The sequence below is a fragment of the Diceros bicornis genome, chromosome 22, assembly GCF_020826845.1.
Source record: "Diceros bicornis minor isolate mBicDic1 chromosome 22, mDicBic1.mat.cur, whole genome shotgun sequence".
Classification (NCBI taxonomy): Eukaryota; Metazoa; Chordata; class Mammalia; order Perissodactyla; family Rhinocerotidae; genus Diceros; species Diceros bicornis.
Genome location: NC_080761.1, coordinates 58,877,846 through 58,898,349, shown reverse-complemented (window position 1 = coordinate 58,898,349; position 20,504 = coordinate 58,877,846). Strand labels below are relative to the sequence as shown.

The 20,504-nt window shown below is 60.5% G+C and overlaps 1 protein-coding gene across 4 annotated transcripts in view; it reads left to right on the top strand.

Annotated features, from left to right (window-relative positions):
- Positions 1–18,051, top strand: part of FGD3 (FYVE, RhoGEF and PH domain containing 3) — a 44,318-nt gene extending 26,267 nt beyond the window's left edge. For 3 of the 4 annotated variants that reach the window (XM_058566090.1, XM_058566091.1, XM_058566092.1), the window contains 10 exons: positions 1,141–1,287; positions 1,785–1,877; positions 3,459–3,538; positions 4,730–4,760; positions 5,704–5,811; positions 6,913–6,972; positions 15,005–15,127; positions 15,425–15,565; positions 17,066–17,212; positions 17,468–18,051. In XM_058566090.1, coding sequence (XP_058422073.1) covers positions 1,141–1,287; positions 1,785–1,877; positions 3,459–3,538; positions 4,730–4,760; positions 5,704–5,811; positions 6,913–6,972; positions 15,005–15,127; positions 15,425–15,565; positions 17,066–17,212; positions 17,468–17,701 — 1,164 coding nt within the window. In that variant the 3' untranslated portion in view covers positions 17,702–18,051. The remainder of the gene's footprint in view (positions 1–1,140; positions 1,288–1,784; positions 1,878–3,458; positions 3,539–4,729; positions 4,761–5,703; positions 5,812–6,912; positions 6,973–15,004; positions 15,128–15,424; positions 15,566–17,065; positions 17,213–17,467) is intronic. The other variant, XM_058566093.1, reaches the window with a different exon arrangement.
- The last annotated feature ends 2,453 nt before the right edge of the window (positions 18,052–20,504 follow it).

Below are 20,504 nucleotides of genomic sequence, written 5' to 3'. Positions count from 1 at the left end.
TCAGCGGAGCGCGTGCACTTAACCGCTACACCACGGGGCCGGCCCCTCACTCTGGGTCCTTTTCATCTAATTTCCCTTTTTTCCTCCCAAGACTAATCTAATGGGGAGACTAATCTGCTTCAAGGAACTCTGTGGTCATGAGCTTGCATGGACCCTGTGAACATCTGGGGAGCCCCCACAGGCCTACATCTCTGAGGGGCGTCGACAAGTCTTGGGGCCTCCCCCTCAGGGTCCCACCTGTAGCATGCTTGCCTCATGGTAGTTCTCTCCCCAAGTCTGGTGAGGCCTCTGCCCACCAGGTGTGGTAGGCAGGGGGTTCTGGTGTGGGGCGAGTTCTGACCCCAGGGCATGGCCCTAAAATTACCAGTATGTGCTCACTGGAGCCTGTTCGTGCTTCCCCTCCCCTGCCCCCAACCTGGACCACCACACCAGCCTCCCCACCTCCAGTCTCCCTGTCTTCTGATCCACCCTCCTCTGCTCAGAGCTGTCTACGGGCACCAACCAGTCGTGAGGCCAGAGGGAGATGGCCTGGGGATGGCAGAGGTCTGGTGTCATGATGGCCCTGGGCCACATGGTCTGAGGCTGGAGCAGGAACAAGGCAAGGCCACCAGAGGAGGGGGGACCGTCCATGATGAGCTGAGCTGCCTGATGTGTCTCCTCTGACCGCATTCCATTTGAGGTCATGGAAGGGCACCCTAGAACGAGCTGTGTGCAGTGCAGACGCTGAGGGCCAGGCCCAGTTCTCCAGACGAAACACCTCCAGCAACTCACTGAGTTCTCTGTGCCTGTTTCCTTGTTTGTCACTTGGGTATAATAATGGCACCCACCTCTTTGGGTCAGTACTGGAATTAAATGAATTAGTACCTCATTGTGTGTAGGACAGGGCCTGGTGCTCGCTGTTGCTGTTATGTTATTTCTTGCTCTCTGCATGGTGAAGTTCTATTCATCCTTCACTGCCCAACTTGAGTGTCACCTCGTGTGTTGCCTTCCACCTTGTTGTCAGCAGGCTCCTTGCCCCATCTTGGTTCTGGATCACCCTTGCAGAGCAGGGCTCGGCTCACCTCTGGGTCCCCAGGAGCACCCCCCGCAGGCCTCTGGCCCCAGTGCCGCGCAGCTGCCTGAGTCCTGTGTCTCTCGCAGGAGAAGATGCACAAGCTCTTGGAGGTGTACGAGCGCCTGGGTGGGGAGGAGGACATCGTCAACCCCGCCAACGAGCTGATCAAGGAGGGCCACATCCAGAAGCTGTCTGCCAAGAACGGCACCGCCCAGGACCGCCACCTCTTCCTGGTGAGCCCCGCCCGCCACACAGGGCCAGACGCGGAGCCGGCCAACGGCCACTCCCCCACCCCGCCCAGCTGCAGAACCACGCCCTCCCAGCTGCAGAGCCACGCCCCGCCCGCCCCGCCCAGCTACAGAGCCACGCCCCACCCAGCCACGACCCTCCCAGCTACAGAGCCACGCCCAGCTGCAGAACCACGCCCCGCCCGCCCCGCCCAGCTACAGAGCCACGCCCCACCCAGCCTCGCCACGCCCAGCTGCAGAACCACGCCCCGCCCAGCCCGCCCCGCCCAGCTGCCGAGCCACGGCCCTCCCAGCCACGCCCTCCCAGCTACAGAGCCACGCCCCTTCCCCGCCCCGCCCCGCTACAGACCCACGCCCCTCACAGCCGCACGCAGCCACAGAGCCACGCCCCCCACCTGGCCGCCGAGCCCCGCCCCGCCTCCTCCCTGGGGCGCCTCCTTTGTGGGGTCGCCCGCCCCTCACCATGCCCGTCCCTACTGCAGTTCAACAGCATGATCCTTTACTGTGTGCCCAAACTGCGGCTCATGGGCCAGAAGTTCAGTGTCCGAGAGAAGATGGACATTTCGGGCCTCCAGGTGGGTGAGCCCCTCCCTCCCCACCTGCTCCCCTGAGAGGGCACGGAGCAGGGGCGGGACCTCCGGCTCTGGCCCCGCCGCGCTCGCCGCAGTGCACCTGGCTGCATGCCGTTCTTCGAGCTTCGGCTCTGTTGGTGACCCAGGCGTGGCCCGACATCTCTGAGGGCGCCTGGGCCCTGGCACCCTGGCCTGGGGGGCAGGCTCCCCTGTCCCTCTACTTGGCCCACCTGCCAGGGCGCTGCCAGCCTCGTGCTCGCGGGAGGAAGGACAGCGCCAGCGCCTGGGCCGAGCTCTGTCCCCTGTGAGGTCAGCACTCAGGGCCTCATTTACAGACCCGAGGTTGAAGCTGGGGTTGAAAGCAGACCGGGCTCCCACCCTGCCTGGTCCTCGGTCTCTGGTTCTGTGCTCTCTCCTCTCCTGCACCACCTTGGAGCCCAGTCAAGGCTATGCAGGCACCTATGCGCGAGGTCCAGACGACCTGTTGTTCTTACTGTCCCCATTCCCTGAGCCCGTCCATGTCTCCTGGCCTGGGGGCGTGGACCTGGAATCAGTCTCCCTCTCCTGTGGGGAAGGGCTTTGATTTAACGGGTGTTCCCAAAATACTGGCTAATCAAAGTATTTCATCAGTTCTAAAGAGTGAAGGTTTTCCTTAGTGATATGAAAAAATCCCTTCTTACCTTGAAATTCTCTGAATCCAGGTTTAAGAAACATCATTAAAAGCAGTGACTAACTAGAAAAAAATCCTTTTTTCTGTAGTTAGAAGAAACCATCTTTCTAGTGTTTCTCTGTAAGAAATCAGTCATGTTTAATCAACTGGACATATTAACGCAGAAGTTCTCAACCCTGGGGTCTTGGGGAAAGTCCTGCAGTGAGGCCCGGCCTGAGATTCTGGGTGGCCCTACAGCACCGTGGTGGTTCTGACGGTGGCCGCCTGAGGACCACTGGGAGCCACTATACCTGCTGTGTGCCCTTTAATCCTGTCCAGCGATAGTGGGTGGGGTCTGTGAAGAAATCACCCCATTGCATCCATTTTCCTGTTTATCATTTCTCAACTCGGGGTGTGGGGTGCGTCCTAGTCACCTGCCCATCGGGTTCTTTCCTCTCTCAGGGGGACAGCCAATGGCCGTGGGGGTGGGGAGTCGGGGGATGAGGGTGGCTCCCCTTTGCAGGGGCTGGCGGCTCCAAGGCACCTGCCCACCGGGGCTCAGAAACGCCTCAAGCAGTGGGGATCCTTCTGGCTCTTCTCCTAGGACTCCCATCCCTCTGTCAGGGGTCACACGTGCCTGTGGGCGCCTTGGTGGGGAAAGGCTCGGCCCGTCTGGAGGCTGGCGGCAGACTTCCCAGGAAGCCCGAGGGCGGGTGGGTTTGGCTGCACAGTTCCACAGGTGGATGAGTGGTCCTAGCCCTGCCCCAGCAGGACAGTGGTCCACCCTCCCCCATGGACCGGCTCATGTGGCGGCCGACCCGCTGGGTCACCTCCGCCCCTCCTCAGGGCAGACCTGAGACCGTGAGGCCTCGCTCGGGTCAGGACCTGCTGAGTGACCAGCTGTTTTTGTCTGGTCCTGGGTCGTGGGCCTTTAGGTGCAGGATGTCGTCAAGCCAAACACGGCGCACACGTTCATTGTCACGGGGAAGAGAAGGTCCCTGGAGCTGCTGACCCGGTGCGTGCTGTCTCTCCGTCCGCTCTGTGTGGCCGTCTTGACCTGGAGTTTTAGCACCTAGCTTTCTTTTCTAAGCTGGACAGCCTTGTGATGTGTCTTTATTTTTCATTTTATTCACTTATTTGTGGTTTAACGTAAATGTCCCAGGGGAAGTCAGTGAAAATTGTCTCTGCCCACCACTGTTCCCCACCCCAGTGGACCCTCTTAACCATCTCTGAAGTGTCCTTACAGATATTCTAGGCTCATACATAGATACCTGTTTTCAAGTCACAGATAGCTGTTTACTGTGTAGCCATTACTGTTCTACGTCTTGCTGTTTTCGCCTCATTTATCAGAAATCATCCCATATCCGAGCACCGTTTCCTGAAGCAGAGTAATTCTCCATCATGATCATTGACAGTTCCCGTTGACGGGCGCTAGGCTCGTCCTGGGTCTTGCTGTTGCAAATGGTGCTGCAAGCAGAATCCTCAAACCAGGTTTTGTGCGTATGTGTTATTATATCCGTCAGATAGATTCCTGAAGTAGCACGTCTGCTTTAAATTTGGGTGGTTATTGTCACACTACCGTGTCAGGCAGTACCAGGCTTGCGCTCTGCATGGGAGATCCCGTCTGTCACTTCCACCAGTGATGTGAGATCTTTGTAATGACCCACTGTGGTCCAGGGAGGTGTTGATTTATATCCACTGCTGAGGGCTCTACACCACACCTGGCCACACCTGACCCCACATGGCCACACCTGATCCCACCTGGCTGCACCTGACTCCACCTGGCCACCCCTGCCCCCATCTGGCCACACCTGACCCTACCTGGCCACGCCTGACCCCACCTGGCCACACCCGGCCTCACCTGATCCCACCTGGCTACACCTAACCCTATCTTCCTGCAGCTGACCCCACCTGGCCACACCTGACCCCATTTGGCTGCACCTGATCCCACTTGGCCACCCCTGTCCCCACCTGGCCACACCTGACCCTACCTGGCCACACCTGATCCCACCTGACCCCACCTGGCTACACCTGGCCACACATGGCTACAGTGGTTCCAGAGCCCTAGGGGCCAATCTTCTAAGCCTTGAGCTGCACTCCGGGGCAGTGAGCAGCTCAGGCATATGCTGCAGGGCTGAAAGGAGTCTGGTGGTTTATAGTCAGTACCCAAAACTGGGTTAATAAAATACTGTTTTTGCTTTTATAGGACAGAAGAGGAGAAGAAAGAATGGATTCAGGTGAAGCTCCTAAAGTTTTAAAATAACCAAATGACCAAATTCTTGAGCAGTATGGCTATTTCATGTTGGAGTAGGGATGGGTGGCCCCGTGCCCCCCAGGCGTTGCCCCCCATCTGACTGCCTTGAAGGGACGAAGTGACCACATTCATAAGCACCTTCAGACAACAGAAGCCTTTCAATCTATTTGCCTGTTTGGGGCCCCCGTAAATAAACAGACATAAAGGGCCTGGAGAGGCAGCACGCGGGGAGATGCCCTCACCCCTGGGGCGATCTCTACTGGCTAGTGGCTCTGAGTTGAACCCACGTCACCCTCTCTCTGTGGTGAGCCGTGGGGGACGAGAAGTTAGACCTCCAGGATGGAGCCTGTGCTTCCAGAGACAGGCCGGGCGGGGAGGCGGGCAGCGTCTTGGGGCAGCCAGAGCAGACACTGCTCAGGATGGGCCACAGTGCGGACACCAGGGACAGAGACAAGCCTGTGAGGGCGAAGGTCAGGAGGGCAGCGGCAGAGCAAGGCAGAGCTGCAGGGAGCCCAGCACGGCCACCACCAGGCCAAACGCTAACTGTCAGGGACTCACTGCTTCTGGAATCCGTACGACAGAAAGCTGGGTGAGACGAGAATCAGAAAATTCAAGCAGAGATTAGGCAGGATCGCTGACGCAGAGATGGAAACTGTCCTAGAGTCTGTGTAGAAAGTTCTCAGAGAGCGTCCACCTGTGGCCGGGAGCACTGTGGGGGACCCGCCGCGTGCGGGGTGGCACCGGCCTGTGGGGTCGGGGTGTGGGGATCTGGTCGGTTGTTGGCCGTGGCCCTGAGCCTCGTTCCTCCTTGACTTCGTTTGCCGACGCGCGGTTGCTGGTCGGGGGAAACTCGGTGACTACAGGACCCTGTCTCGCCCTCCGGGGCGTGCTCTCTGAGGGCCTGCGCTCTTGTGGTTTCTTTTCAGGTCATTGAGGCCACCATCGAGAAGCACAGACAGAACAGCCAGACCTTCAAGGCCTTCAGTGGCTCCTTTGGCCAGGATGAGGACCCTTCCTTCACTGCAGACCAGCCTGTGAGTGCCAGTGCCCCTGGGGTCATGAGAGGGACCTGCTGACGAGGGGGATGTGGGTGCAGGGAGCTGGTGCCCACTGCTGGAGGCCCAGGCCTGTAGCACAAGGGCTGGTATCTGGGAGGGAAGCTGGTCCCCCTAGGTTCTCCCGTGACGAGGATGAGGGGGCTGGTGAACGGGTGACATGTGCTCATTGCCCACCCTTTGCTGAGCACCCCTGTGGGGACCACTGTGACAGGTGGCTGGGAAATCAACGCTCACACCCCATGTGGAGCCGCCCCGGGGCCTGGAGGGGAGCCCGGAAGCAGAGTCCCTACTCAGGGCCTGATGGGGGAGGTCAGGGCTGCAGCTACCCCACAGGGCCTGCCCTGGGCCGCAGCCGCCTCCTCTGTCTTGGCATGACCACAGACGACTTCAGAGTGAGGGTCCCTCACTCCCTTCCTCCTGTCAGGGGTGTCCCAGAAGCTGAGAGACACCCAGCCCAGCCTGGCCAGCAGCCCTGAGTCCCAGACACCAGGCCCAGCTGGCCCTCCCCGCGGCCTCACCAGGTCTGCAGCCTGCAGGCTACCTCGTTATCCCCTAATACTTGGGTCAAATCTACATGCTTTTTTCTGCTTTCCGGACTATTTTGGAAGAAAACTTTGCATCGTTCCTGGGCAGAGCAAGTATTGTCCCCTGCCTGGACCGGAGGCAACCGGGAAACAGAACCCCTCATCCTGTGGTGAAGGCGCAGAGGAGGAGCCTGACCATGGAAGGGGGCACAAGGCTCTCCACAAGGATGACCGAAAGGGAGCTGGAACCAGGGCCACCTCACCGCCAGGGTGAGGTGGCCTGTAGACGGCCACGCCCAGTGGGCCTCCAGGAGCTTCAGGCCCACCCGCCCCCTGCCTCCCGAGCTGGGCCATAATAACCCTCGTGAGACGCCTTCAGTTACCAGGGAGGAGCGGATTCCCAGAGTCACAGCAAACGCTAGGCTCCATAGTCTTTCTTCTGACCCTGTGGTCAGACAGAAGTGCTGGGGTGTTCCCAACGGTCACTGCTGCATTGGACTCAGCATGTGGCCATGGAACCTCCTCTCACGCCAGCTGCCTCTGTTCCTCCCAGATGCTGAGCGCCAGCTCCGGGGAGCCCTCAGTGGCCGACGGTGGAGGGAGTGCCGCAGGGGTGAGTGACCCCCAGCTGTTGGCAGGATTGGAAGGTGGAGAATGGGATCAGATTGGGGAACCCAAGGGTGAGGTCAGACCAGGGGGACCCGAGGGTAGGGTCAAGTCAGGGGGGCCCGAGAGTGGGGTGAGACCAGGGAGGCCGGAGGGTGAGGTCAGACCAGGGGGGCCCGAGGGTGGGGTCAGACCAGGGGGGCCCAAGAGTGGGATGAGACCACGGGGGCCCGAGAGTGGGGTGAGACCAGGGGGGCCTGAGGGTGGGGTGAGACCAGGGGGGCCCTAGGATGGGGTCAGACCAGGGGGACCCGAGGGTGAGGTGAGACCAGAGTGACCTGAAGATGAGGTTCCAGGGCTCAGCCCCCAAGGTGTGACCTGCGTCCCCACAGTGATGACCTCTAGGGCCTGATCTTGGAGGGCTCGGGGAAGCCCATTGGACCCGAATGTCCGTTTCCCCGGGTGGGTGGAGGTCACAAAGCGAGTTCTGGAGATCTCTGCTTCTTACCGTGGGCGGAATATGCCTGCATAAACGTGAATGGAGGTGGTGCCCAGCCCTTAGGAGGCTCAGTCGCCTGGAGAGGAAAGGTCAGCCCCATGGGCTGGGGGTCAGGTGGGCGGGCAAGGGCCCTGCCAGGAGAGCCTGCAGGGGTGCTATCAGGGAAGGCTTCTCGGAGATGGCATCAGACCCATCCGTCGGGCCCAAGAGGATGGAGGGAGGGTCTCGCTGCGGGCCCCGGTGGATGGACCCCAGGGAGGCGGTGGTGTCGGAGACCCTCACCCTGAGCTTGTGCACCTTGTCTCCACCTGGGGCAGTGCAGGCGGGAAAGGCAAGGCCTGGGGTCAGGCAGCGTGTCCACATCCCCGTCGTGCCAGGGCCGGGCTGGGGGCCGTACACAAGCCCATCCCACTCCATTAGGGGTTTGGGAGACGCAGTAGGAGGGCGAGGGTGTGCGTGACAAGCAGTGGGCGTTCATACAGCCGAGCGTCACCTTTAACCGCTGGGCCTACGGTCCTGAACTCTGGTGACAGTTGTAACCCCAGGCCACCAGATGAGCCTGCACCGCATTGTGCTCGATGCTCCAGGCTCCCTCGCTGCCTCCACCCTTCTCCAGGCTCAGGGCGGTGAGTGGAGGCCGAACCCCAGCCCAGCCCCTAGACGGAGGTCTGCTCCTGAGAGGGGCCTCTCCCCAGGGTCGATGCGGTCCCCCACATTCTCTCCAACATGCCTGCCTCCCCTACCCCCCGCCCCCTCATGCCCCTCACCCCTTACCCCTCACCAGGCTCCCAGGCAGGTGCTCCCAGGTGGACGGCAGAGACCAGCCGGAATTTCACACCAACCCCCAGAGCTCCTCCTTTCTGGCTACAAGCCCACCCTGTTAGGTCATCGCAGCCCTTCTGGGTTGGAGGTCATTACGGTCAACCCCGTTTTAGAAGAGAAAACGGGCTTGATGGGTGCGGGGCCTGGCCTTCTGGCTTCAAACCCCGTGGCATTGGACACACTTAGGGCAGCAGTGGAGGGAGGCCCCACTGCCCCACTGGCACGGGGAGTAAGCGCTCCTGTCCAGACGTGGGTTTGTAGTGCAGAAACATTAGTCCCCCTCCCATGCCAGCAGTGTTTCCCACACGGATCAGCCCATCAGGAGCTTTCCGAATTGCCAAACCATCCACGTGAGGCTGGCGGGGCTCCACTGGGCTCTTTTCTGGAATGTCTAGGAAAAGCGGCTCGCACACTCGTGTGTCGTGTATGTAACTGCCAGCAGCCAACGACAGATGGGGCCTCACGTGCGTGTGCGTGAGGCACTCCCCAGTCAGGTTGGGGAGCCAAGCTGGACCCCACGCAGGACCCTCACCATCTGGCCCTTGGCCCTGGCACAGGCCCGGAGGCATGGAGGATGGTGATCAAGGCTGCCCCCCACCCTCCCGGCCGCCTCGACCCCCTTCTTTGTCGGGTGCACTCTCCTCGGGGAGAGTCACAGTCGGCTGGGGGACACAGAAGTGGAAGTGGCTGTAGGCCTCATGGTCAGGGAGGCCAGCCAGGGAGGACCCCAGGCCAAGACAGGGAGAGAGGAGCAGGAATGGGGTGGGCGGTGCCCCATCAGAGAATGTTCTAGCTGGAAGGGATCTGAAGGCCACATTTGAATGTTTTAACTTGTGGAGTGGGCAAGTCCCTCCCTCTCTGGGCCTGGAGATGAGAGGGAAGCTGTGTGGGGTGCCTGCAGGCCATGCTGGTACCCATGAGGCTCAGGGCCTCAGCCCAGGGTGGGGGTTGGCCCCAGCCAGGCTGTGTCAGCAGACTCACTGGGCGGTGATGGCCACACTTGGCCAGGTGGACACACAGGCTGCCTTGCCTTCTCCAGCCCAAGGCTTTGCCTGCCGTGGGCTCTGCAGGCCCCTGCCTCCTGAATGCTCAGGTCACAGTGCAAGGTCAGGCCTCCTTGTCCCTGTCTTCACCCACCCCAAGCCGGGGCTGGGCCCCACGATGAACAGCAACAGACGCGCCGCTCCGCCCCGGCGCACGTGGCCTGGCCGCGTTTTTCTCATCGGCGTCTCCCGAGAGCAGAGATCTTAGTGGACCCAGGGCAGCTCAGCGTGTGGAGCTCCAGCCATGCAGGGTGTGAGATGTGCTCAGTGGACATTTGTGGACGTGTAACCAAACTCAAGAAGTTCGTCTCTTCGTGAGTGAGGAGCCGAAGAGCACACCCGAGGCAGAAGTAGGTGAAGAAGGGAAGGTTTATTGCTTGCACACTCAATGGAGAACACCACCGATAGCTCCCAAAGCAGTGTCTCCCTGAGCCCGGTGCTGGTGGAGGCTGTATACAGAAGAGAGTGGAGGATAACAGGTTTATTTGTAACAACTGTGCACATTCAGGGCACGCGTAGCCAGTAAACATGCTACTACATACGTCGCATGATCTGAAAATGGCTGTTGGACCCTCCCAGAGTAGGAGAATTTAAGATGCTGATGAGTTTAGGGTAACTGAAGGAAGCTTGGAGCTGGAACATTTTGCAGGGGTCTTGCTGCAAATGGGTGAGTTTCTCTGCAAGATGGCAACATCTGCAAAACGGGGACATCAGTTTCTGCAAAACATATAGCTTCTTCTTGTCTGGAAAACATCTGACAGACCATGTTAGTTGTTGACTGGATCCTCAGTAACCTGGTTTCTTTGCCTGGTTCCCTGGTCATGGGCTGACGGCGCTCAAAAGTGGGTTTTAATGCTGACACCAAGAAGAGTGATCTTTGCTACAATATACTAGACTTCACCTTTTTCTTGGCACGTTTGGAGAGCCAAAGTCAGCCCACTCGTGGCATGCTGGTCTGCTTTCCTGAGCTCTGGTGTCCTCAGATGCACAGTCTCCGCCGCCCCTCTTTCCTAAGAGAAGCTAAACCCAATCCAGGAAGTTTCACAAGGGGGCCTTGCAGCATCCAAGGCCTTCTCCATTCTGCAAAATCATGTTGCTCTTCACAGAATCACAGAAGGGTCAGAGTCCAAAAGGCCTCCCGGGACCGCTGACCATGGTGACACATGGACCTCTGCACAATGCTGAGTGAGCCCCGCCTCCGACACTCTGACCTGGGCTGGGGGTGCACAAAGCTGGCACTGCCCTTACACCTTTCGCCCACCCTCCGGGATGGCGCTGCGAGGGAAGGGGGCTGGGCAGGGCCTGAGACCTGGGGCCTGCGTCCATGCCCTGTAGGACCCCAGTGTAGCTGTGTGGCTCCATCCTCTGTGGCTGGGTGTCAAGGCCGCCATTTGGGACCTGACTCTAGCTGAATGTTCCTCCTGCCTGCCTGCCGTGTAACTGAATTTGCTGAAGAGAAAACACCAGATGAAACGGGCCTGGCCAGCCCTGGCACAGACCTGTTCCCGAGTCCACACTGGCACGTGCAGGCATGTTAAGTGGAGTCGCTCGCCCATTACCACAGAAGCCGCGATTGTACACCTCCCTGGAAAGACTTGGCCCCGTCCTTTCCGATGTCCCAATGTCCCGACATCCAGACAGAAAGTCTGAGCCCCTCCATTGGTTGACGTGTCTGATATCCTCATCCAAAAAGGGAGTCAGTCGGCCAGGAAGATCCGTCCCAATCCCACCAGACCTCGGTGTCAGGAACCTCCGCGGCCTGCCGGAGCCACATCGAGGGTGGGCCACCGTCCTCAGCACCCCGGGAGCTGGTGCCTGGCCAGGACCCCTGTCAGAGCTCTTGGCTCAGCTCAGCTGCTGTCCTTCTGTGGGAAGACTTGCCTGACCAGGGAAGCCGGCGAGGGACGCTCCCCAGCCCCAGCCCAAGCCGCCCTGCTCTGGGAACTGCCCTCTGTCCCTCTGGTGGGGATGGAGTTCCTGCTGGCCTTTCGGGGCCGTGCTCTTGGCCACACACCCTGGTCCCACTGCAGCCTCTCCTCCATCCTGCGTGGGTCGGCCCTGGTCCTGCAGCCCTCTGCCTGCCCCCGTCCCTCGGTCGTCAGTAGCCCCCTCGGCCTCCCTATGTTCTCGGCGGCCATGCAGCATGGCTGCAGGGTCCTAAGAGCCGAGGCTCTGCCTTGGGCCCGAGGCACATGTTGGGGCTCACAGGCAAGTCCAGCTACCCTGTGCTGACCGCTCCCACCTCCCGGGCCATCAGCGTCCTCACCTGGAAAACAGGGATCATGGGGTCACCCTGAAGGTCAGTGGAGGGTGGGGGCTGCTGGGCCACGGCAGACCCCTGGATGGCCGTGGCCCCCTCGTCTCTCCTCTCCGTCCCTTCCCGGGCCGCACGCCCCGCCCCCCCCACCGTGGCTCCTGTCCGTGGAAGAGTCCCGAGAGGTGGTCTCCAGGGAAGGAGCCCTGAGTGGGGCAGAGAGCTGGGGCACAGGGCGCGGGGCTGCGTTGTGGCCGGTGGCCGAGGCCGGGTGTCAGGGTGGCCTTGGGGAGGGCGCATGGCCATGGGGAGCATCGGTTTTGCCAGTCGGGTCTGGACGCCCGTTCTCTGCGAGCAGGGCCCTGTAGTCCTGAGCCACGAGGGATGAACTGAGAGGGGCCCGAGGCCGTATTACACCCAGTGTCCACAGGGCCGGGGTCATGAGATGGAGGAGGCTCTGACTTCCTGTCACCAGGGCTCCTCATGCCAGGTGGCAGTGCGGACATCACAGTGCGGGGCCCGGGGTTCGGGGGGACAGTGCTCGAAGGCCGCACAGCTGGGAAGCACAGGCCAGAATTTGCCCCAAGAGGTCAGTATTAGTGAGCTCAGGCGGCTGTAACAAAACACCATGGACTAGGTGGTGTAAACCTCAGACGTTTATTCCCTCTCATTCTGGAGGCTGGAGGTCAGAGATCAGGGTGAGGGCAGGCCTGGTTCCTCCCGAGGCCCCTCTCCTGCACGTGTAGACGCCGTCTCCTCCCTGTGTCCTCACATGGCCGTCCCTCTGTGTGTCTGTCCTGATCTCCTCTTCTTACAAGGACACCAGTCATATGGGATTAGGGCCCACGCGTATGACCTCAGTTTACCTTAATCACATCTTTAAATGCCCTGTCTCCAAACACAGTCACATTCTGTGGTGCTGGGGGTCAGGACTTCAACCCATGAATTTTAGGGGACATAGTTCAGCCTGTAACAGCCTCCAATGCACAAGCCCTCTCTGAGCCCCCCTTTCTGGCCCCCCAACCCCAACCAGTGCATCTTTTTCTCCTCAAACCTGCAGTCTTTATGGTAAACATATTTTTATCTTATTGTGTTCAAACTTTTATTATGGAAGTTTTGGACACACACGAGTAGAGGTAACAGTACAGGGAGCCCCCCTCCCCCGAGCCTGGAGCAACTTCAACTTTGTGCTGTTTCTGTGTCATCCGTCATCCCCCAACACACACACACACACACACACACACACACACACACTCACACAGACTCACACACTCTTCTCTTTTCTGGAATATCTTACAATAAATCCCAGGTCTCATTTTATTTTGCTCAGAAATACTAATATTAAACTTATTTTAAGTGTCTTTCTTTTAAACAGAAAACGTCTCTGGGCCTCCTTTCCCCATCTGTGCAGGGGGGGTTGAGATAAGCACTTCCAGGGGCCATTCCAGCTCTCACACCCGGGGAAGGCCATATGCATCTTTGGCATTTCTTAAAATTTTCTTAAGTTTGTGGTGAACCAGCTGTGTTTTCTGTGCCAGCAACAGGGAGTCACCAGGGCCCCCGTTGGGACCCCAGCCCCCAGAGAGGAAACGTGGGTGGGCCGGGGCGTTTCAAAGCACAGGAAGCGATTTCATCGCACGACGATGGGGCATTTCCGGGGACAAGAGCCAGGGTAACACAAAAGGGCAAAACCAGGCAGGATTCATGTGCGGTGATGGGGTGCAGGGCTCAGGAGCGGATCCTCACCCCACTTTACAGATGAGGAAACTGAGGTTTGGGGAGAAGTGACTTGTCCAGGGTCTCACGGCTGATGAGGGGCAGGGCAGGGGAAACCGAGGCTCGGCCGGGCCGCCCTGCTGAGCCCCCACCCGAGCCCCATGCTGCCCCGTCGGTGCTCACTCCCGCCCTCCCACCTGCCTCCCCCTCACCTCCCGAGCCCTTGCACCAGGTGGGGCTGGGGGCCTGGACACAACTGGGGTTGCTGTGGCCAGGGTCAGGCGGCCAGGAGCAGACTATGCAGGTCCCCACGCCCAGCTCTCGAGCCACTGTCCACAGTGCAGAGGGGACCTGGTCCCCAGGAGCTGGGCAATACGGGAGGGGGGGCATGAGGAGGGCGGGGCTGGTTGCTTTCTACATGTTTATTGGTTTTCTTTCTCTTCACAACTGTTCTTGTGAGAAAGAAGAATTGAGAAAATTTAGATAAGAGAGTCAGATAAGAATTTACCCCAGCCCCAAACAGCCAATAGGGGCATCTGCATGTGCGTCCTTCCAGTCTTTTTTCTGTGCTGGTAAATACCCTTTTTGGTATAACGTGATTTTGCAACTTGCTCTTTTCCCTTAGCAACGTAACGTGACCCCTTTAAATTGTCTCCCGACATGTCATGTGTGCCATTTATACAACCTGCTCCTGAGTTTGGGACAGCATTAGATTAAAAAAAAAATTTTTTTAAGCATGTTTAAGTATGAAAGGAATAAATACTTTTTTTTTTTTTTCTGGTGAGGAAGATTGGCCCTGAGCTAACATCTGTGCCAATCTTCCTCTATTTTGTATGTGGAACGCCACCACAGCATGGCTGACGAGTGGTATAGGTCCGAGCCTGGGATCCAAACCTGGGAACCCTGGCCGCCCAAGCGGAGCACGGAAACTTAACCACTACGCCATGGGGCCGGTCCCATAAATACTTTTTTTTTAAAGAAACTACAGTGATAGAGTAAAATGAAAACCCTGCTCCCACTGCCCCCACGTGCCAACTCCTCTTCCCTCTGAGGGGTTCCATGTGGTTCTTGCAAATCTTTTTGAGAAACCTTATACAAAACAGCTTGTTTAAACTTAAAGCGTTTTAAAGTGTCCTTTGACTTGTCTTCAGGCTCCTCTCAGGTCTATAAACACAACCGTGTGTTGTTCGTGACTTCCTGTCGTTTCTCTGGTCGACTCAGCACTGCCCTCCTTTGTGGGAGGCTCAGGCGGCGTCGGAGGAGATGGAGAGGGGACTGGAGCCCCTGCACGCTCTGGGCCGGAGAGCCCTGTCACACATGCGTGGGGGTGGGCTGGTGCACACCCCCGAGTGCCCAGTGCACAGCGAGCACCACGCTCTGGGCTGGTGAAGGCCGGGCGGCGTCCCGTCCCAGCGTCTGGGGGTCTGTGCAGTTCAGCCGCCATCTGCCCAGCTCTGGGCGCCATCCTTTCAGTCACACCAGGTTAAGTCACTGGTGTAGAGTTCCAGATCCACTTGGAGCTCACCCCACGTGGCAGCAGGGCGGCCTCTGGGGAGCGGGCTGGGCAGGCGGCTGTGGCCGACGCGGCTCCTGCTTCACCCCCTTCTGCACGTCTGGATCTCTGCCTGGTGTGTGCATTGCCGTCTGTCACGCAGCTGCCCGTCCACCCGTGCTGGAAGCTGACGGCAGCCGTTTCCTCCCGTAGCCCGAGCCCAGGAGAGGGTCCTCTAAGACCAGGCGGGACAAGGACAAGCATGGCTGCAGGAGCTGCGGTGAGACCTTCAACTCCATCACCAAGAGGAGGCACCACTGCAAGCTGTGCGGGGCGGTGAGTCCAGGCCGGAGGACACCAGGCGGGAGGCGGCGGCGTCCGGGCCTCCACGTGCTTGGTGGCTCCTCCTGGTCATCTTTCTGTGCACGCGGACCCCTGCACCCTGGACCCTCCAGGCAAGGAGGCGGGTCCCGGAGGCCCACCTTGACGAGGCTCCAGGCCCCACAGCCTGTGGAGAAGCCCTTCCCCTCCGCACACTGTCCTGTCTCTCCTGGCCCTGCAGCCTCCCAGCCTCTTCCTGGTGGACAGTCTTCTGTCCCGGGAGGGGGGTCACAGGTGCCCTCTGTCTTTCAGGTCATCTGTGGGAAGTGCTCCCAGTTCAAGGCCGAGAATGGCAGGCAGAGCCGCGTCTGCCGACAGTGTTTCCTGACTCAGCCGGTGGCCCCCGCTAGCCCCGGCTCCGAGGAGCCCGTGGAGCCCAAGCAGAGCACGGAGGTGGGTGGGCCGGATCCCGTGAGCCTCCGGGACACGAGCCCCCGTCCCCAGCAGGCTCAGCAGACGGTGCTCCCAGAGCTGTTGTCTTCCCTGGGACCAGGACTGACGGGGCTCAACCCAACACCGAATATCACGTGTGTGCAGGTTGGGCCTCATGATCTGGTCACAGCCGAGGGCTTGGGAACCGTTTGCACCCGGGAGTTAGAAGGTGCATCGGTCAGCTCAGGCTGTGTACCAAACACCACAGATGGGGCGGCTTAAGCAGCAGAAATTGATTCTCTCACAGTCCTGGGTGCTGGAGGTCAGAGATCAAGCTGAGGGCAGGGCTGGTTCCTCCTGAGGCCTCTCTCCTGGGCCTGTGTCCTCACACGGTCGCCCCTCTGTGCGTGTCTGTGTTCTGATCTCCTCTTCGTATGAGGACACCAGTCATACTGCATTAGAACCCACCCTAATGGCCTCATTTTACCTTAATCACCTCCGTAGAGAACCATCTCCAAGTCCAGTCACATGGGGGTGTTGGGGCTTCAACACATGAATTTGGGGGCACACAGTTCAGCCCACAGCAGAAGGGAGCAAGTGTCCCCTTCATGCATGGTCACCCCAGCTGGAGGCCTGGAGGCCTCGCTGAGGGGAGACGCTGCCCGTGCCTCACCGAGCCCTGGGGGTGGCGGGAGCACCAGCCCCCTCCTAGCCTCCTGCCCTCCTGAAGGTGGCCACCGCCTTCCCAGCCCTCCTTCAAGGGCACAGTCCCCATTTGAGGGGTGACAGGAAAGCTGGAAAAGAGAGAATGGGGCTTTCCAAAAAAAGTGCAGAGGTGTGTGTGTGTGTGAGGGTGTGTTGTGTCTGTAACTGCATGGTGTGCAGAGGTGTGCGTTTGTGGTGTGCATAAATGCGTGTGTGTGTGGTGTGTGTGAGTGCATGTGTGTGTGTGAGGGTGTGTTGTTTCTGTAAGTGCATGGTGTGTGTGTGTGTGTGTTTGTGGTGTGCGTAAATGCGTGTGTATGTGAGTGTGTGGTGTGTGTGAGTGCGTGCGTGTGAGCGTGTGTTGTTTCTGTAAGTGCATGGTGTGTGCGTGTGTGTGCATTTGTGGTGTGTGTAAATGCGTGTGTATGTGAGTGTGTGGTGTGTGTGAGTGCATGTGTGTGTGTGTGAGTGTGTAAGCGCGTGGTGTGTGTGTGTGTGTGTAAGTCCGTGTGTGCATGTGGTGTGTGGTGCACATGTACAGCTGACTCACACTCAGCTCTTCCCCCTGTGAGCCACACTCTGGTTCCTGCTGTTCCGTTTTTCCAGTTTTCTCTTTATTTCTGTCCTGACCCCGTGGTCTCACTCCCCTGGAGGGTCCAGCCCGTTACCAGGTGGCCTTGCGGTGACTCTGGGGAGGATCAGGCTGGCCCAGGCCCCCATCCAGTCTGTCCCCCGCCACCTCCATCCTGGGCGCCACGGCCCTGGTGCTGCCGCACGACAGTGACGCCTGCGCTGACCTGTCCTCTGTGTCCCCAGAAGCCGGCCTCTGCAGACCCCCCACCCAGCCTGTTCTGTGGCCCCCTGCGGGTGTCGGATGGCGGCTCGGCCTGGAGCGAGGTGTGGGCCACCATCCCCACGTCAGACCCCCTGGAGCTGGTGCTGCACCTGCAGGGAGGCAGCCAGGTGTGTCCCCCACCCGCCTCGCACCACGGGGTCCGCCCCGCTCCAGAAGCCCCGAGCCTCAGGCCCGTGGTGCCCAGAGGGGCTGGGCCACGCCGCCTGGGACTGACCCTGCTTGGAGGGCGGCTCACATAACCCCGGGGCTCCCGTTTCCCCGGCTGCCCAGAATCACCCCTCTGCTGCCCACTCGCGGGACACGGTGTTAGCGATGCCAGGGCCCCAGAGGCCGCGGTGCTGACCTCCGCTCCTTTGCTGCAGGCTGGCCGCCCGCCCCGAGCCGTCCCCCTCTCTGGCTGCACGGTGAGCGTGCCCGACCCCGCGGAGAAGCTGGACGCCCGGCACGTGTGGCGGCTGCAGCAGGCCCAGCAGTCCTTGCTCCTGAGTGCCCCGTCTGCGGAGCTGCAGCAGCAGTGGCTGGAGGCCCTGAGCGCGGCCGCCCTCGGGGACTCGGCCCGGGCCAGCCGGGGGGCCCTGCAGCCCCGGGCCCCCTGAGCTGAGTCTCGGCCATGGCTCCGGCCGCCGTGGCGGGGCCCGTGCTCACCTGGGAGGGACGTCGGAGGCCGTCACGTGCAGACGTGAAGGGCACCGGGCTGCTGAGGGCCCACAGGCCTCAGGGCACGTGGCCCCGGGGGGTCCCTCCGCTTCAAAAGGGAGGAAACTGAAGCCCAGACAGGGGCAGCCACCTGCCCAGGGGCACCCAGCACGTTCCCGAGAAGAACCTGGCCTCCGCCCACGGCCCAGCGGAGTGGGCTGGAGTGGGGTACGGGGCGACTGTCAAGGAAATCCCTTCTGAGTGGCCGTGAGTGGGCGCCCGGCTCTGGAGGGCAGAAGGAGCGTCCTGGGCGGTGCCCAGGGACACCTGGTAACTGCCTATGGTCATGCTGGCCCTCCACGCTGCTGCCCGCCCGCCTACACCTCTACGCTGTATACACCGAGTGAGCTGAATGGGACCGGCACTCGGACTCCACCTCCCTCCTCTGGCCCGTGCGGAGCCGCCCCGGGAGTGGGGAGCGGTGGGCCTGGCCATCCTTGCGGGACTTGGGGTTCCTGAATAACCTCGCTGCAGGACTTGACGGGAGGCCCACCCCGGGGTCATGTGGAGGCCGGGACTTGTGCCTGTCTCCCCTGGCAGGTGGCAGGCAGTGCTTGTCTGCGTAAATAAATGCCAGCAGCCAGCAGGTGGGCACAGCCTCAGGCCGTCCCCCAGGTGGGCCCAGTGGTGGTTGGGTGGAGGACGAGGGTGACAGAGGGGCACAGCTGGCAGCGACGCTCTGGACCCCAACCCAGGCCTGCAGGGTTCAAGTCCCACCCCCGTGGGGCCACAGGACACAGGGGCATCCGATGGCTGGGCCTCAGACCAGGTGCCGTGCCTGGAGACCTGCTCTGTGGACAGGGTGTGTGCCCATGTAGCAGGTGGGGCCAGGCTCAGAGATGCTCTCACAAAGACTTAGGAAGGTGAAGAGAGTGAGGGTGGGTAGGGGGAGAGGTGCTGTTTGCAAGAGAGCCCCAAAGGCCTTTGGGGAGAGAGGAGAGGGATTAGGGACTGATGACCAAGGAGTGTCCAGTCTCTCGGGACCCCCGTCCTTCTAACATCCACACAGCACCCTATGGGGACACCTATCACTGCCCAGCTGTGGGCAGGCTTGCAGCATGCCAGCATGGGAGCCAGAAACGGGCAACTGGTCTCTGGTGAGGTGGGGGCGGGGCCCAAGTAAGCTTCTGCAGGAGCCATCTCCCCCCGCATTCACGGGGCGGTGCCTGGATGCTGCCACAGCCATAGCCATATACCTGCTGTTTGTTTATTTATTTTTTTTTGCTGAGGAAGATTCGCCCTGAGCTAACATCTGTGCCAGTCTTCCTCTATTTTGTATGTGGGACACGTTCACAGCATGGCTGATGGTGTAGGTCCACTCCTGGGAACCGAACCCAGGCATTTGGGCCGCCAAAGTGCAGCGCACTGAACTTAACCACTAGGCCACCAGGGCTGGCCCGTATACCTGCTGTTTATCTGGGCCTCAGTCCCATCTGTGAGAGCTCATCACCCTGCAGGAGGTGTGCCCCAGTTTACACCAGGAAACAGGCTCTGGGAGACGAAGCAACTGGCACAGCAGGAGGGAGAGGCTGGCCTGTCCGAGGCTCCAGGCCCTGGCCGGGCTCCTGCTCTAGGAACACAGCAGAGCCCCTGGGGCCGGAGCAAGGACAGCAGGTGGCAGAGGCAGTGAAGGGTCCTGAGGCCCAGCTGGCCCCTCCTTGCTGGTCCCCCGAGGTCCACTCTCTCTGCCTCACACATTGACTGAGCACCCACTACATACAGTCAAGCCTAGTGGGGTTCCTCCTCGGGGTCGACTCTGCCTCCTAATACTCCAGTGTCACCACAACCCCAGGATGTTCCCATTTGACAGCCGAGGAAACAGTCACAGAGAGGAGGCCCCCAAGTCCCACAGCTCCAGACCGGGCAGGCAGCCAGAACTGACCCTCTGAGCATGGCAGCACTCGGCTGGGGTCTGCGGGAGTGAGACCGGGCCCCTGAGCACCCCTCACCCAGGGTCATCACCCGGGGTCACCACCCAGGGTCCTCACAGCTGGTCCCCCAGCGAGCTCTCTGTGTGCCAGGGCAGACCTGGCCCTCTCCTCTCCCGCCCCCCAGCCTGGGGGCCCCTCACAGGAGGCTTCTGCAGTGACCTCAGGAGGGTCCTTTCCTCGGCACACCTGAGGGCAGGCAAGGTGGGCGTCCTGCCCCCAGCAGCTTGGGGGCCACCAGGACATTATGTTCCCTCTCATCCATCAGAGACTGTCCCGGGCCAGCTGTGAGGGTGGAGGAGGGAGGCGTCCCCATGGGCTGTGGCTGCAGCAGGGCCAGGAAAAATGCCCTCGCTGCCGGTTTCAGACGGTGCTGGGCTCTGCGGATGCGGAGGGAAGGACATCCCCCAACGTGGAGCCCAGGGGAGACACTGAGAAGGGAACCGGGTTTGGGAGGAACAGAAGCAGGGAAGAGGAGTGGGGCACAGTAGGGGTAGGGGGCCCCCGGGAGCCCCCTAGGATGCCCCGGGGAGGGGTCGCAGGAAGGGTGCCTAGACCAAGAGCAGGGCCACCAAAGCCCGCAGGGGTCAGCGGGGCTCAGCAAGGAGCCGGGGCGGCGGGGCTGGTCCTGAGGCCTCCACAGGCCCCCTTTGGCAGTGCTGCGGGAGGCGGGAACCACGGGGTGGGCCTGAGGGTCTTGAGATCCGGATGGACGCAATGGGGTCGGTTAGGGCAGAGATGGAGACATGGCCCTGGGGGCCTAGCAGGTCCCACC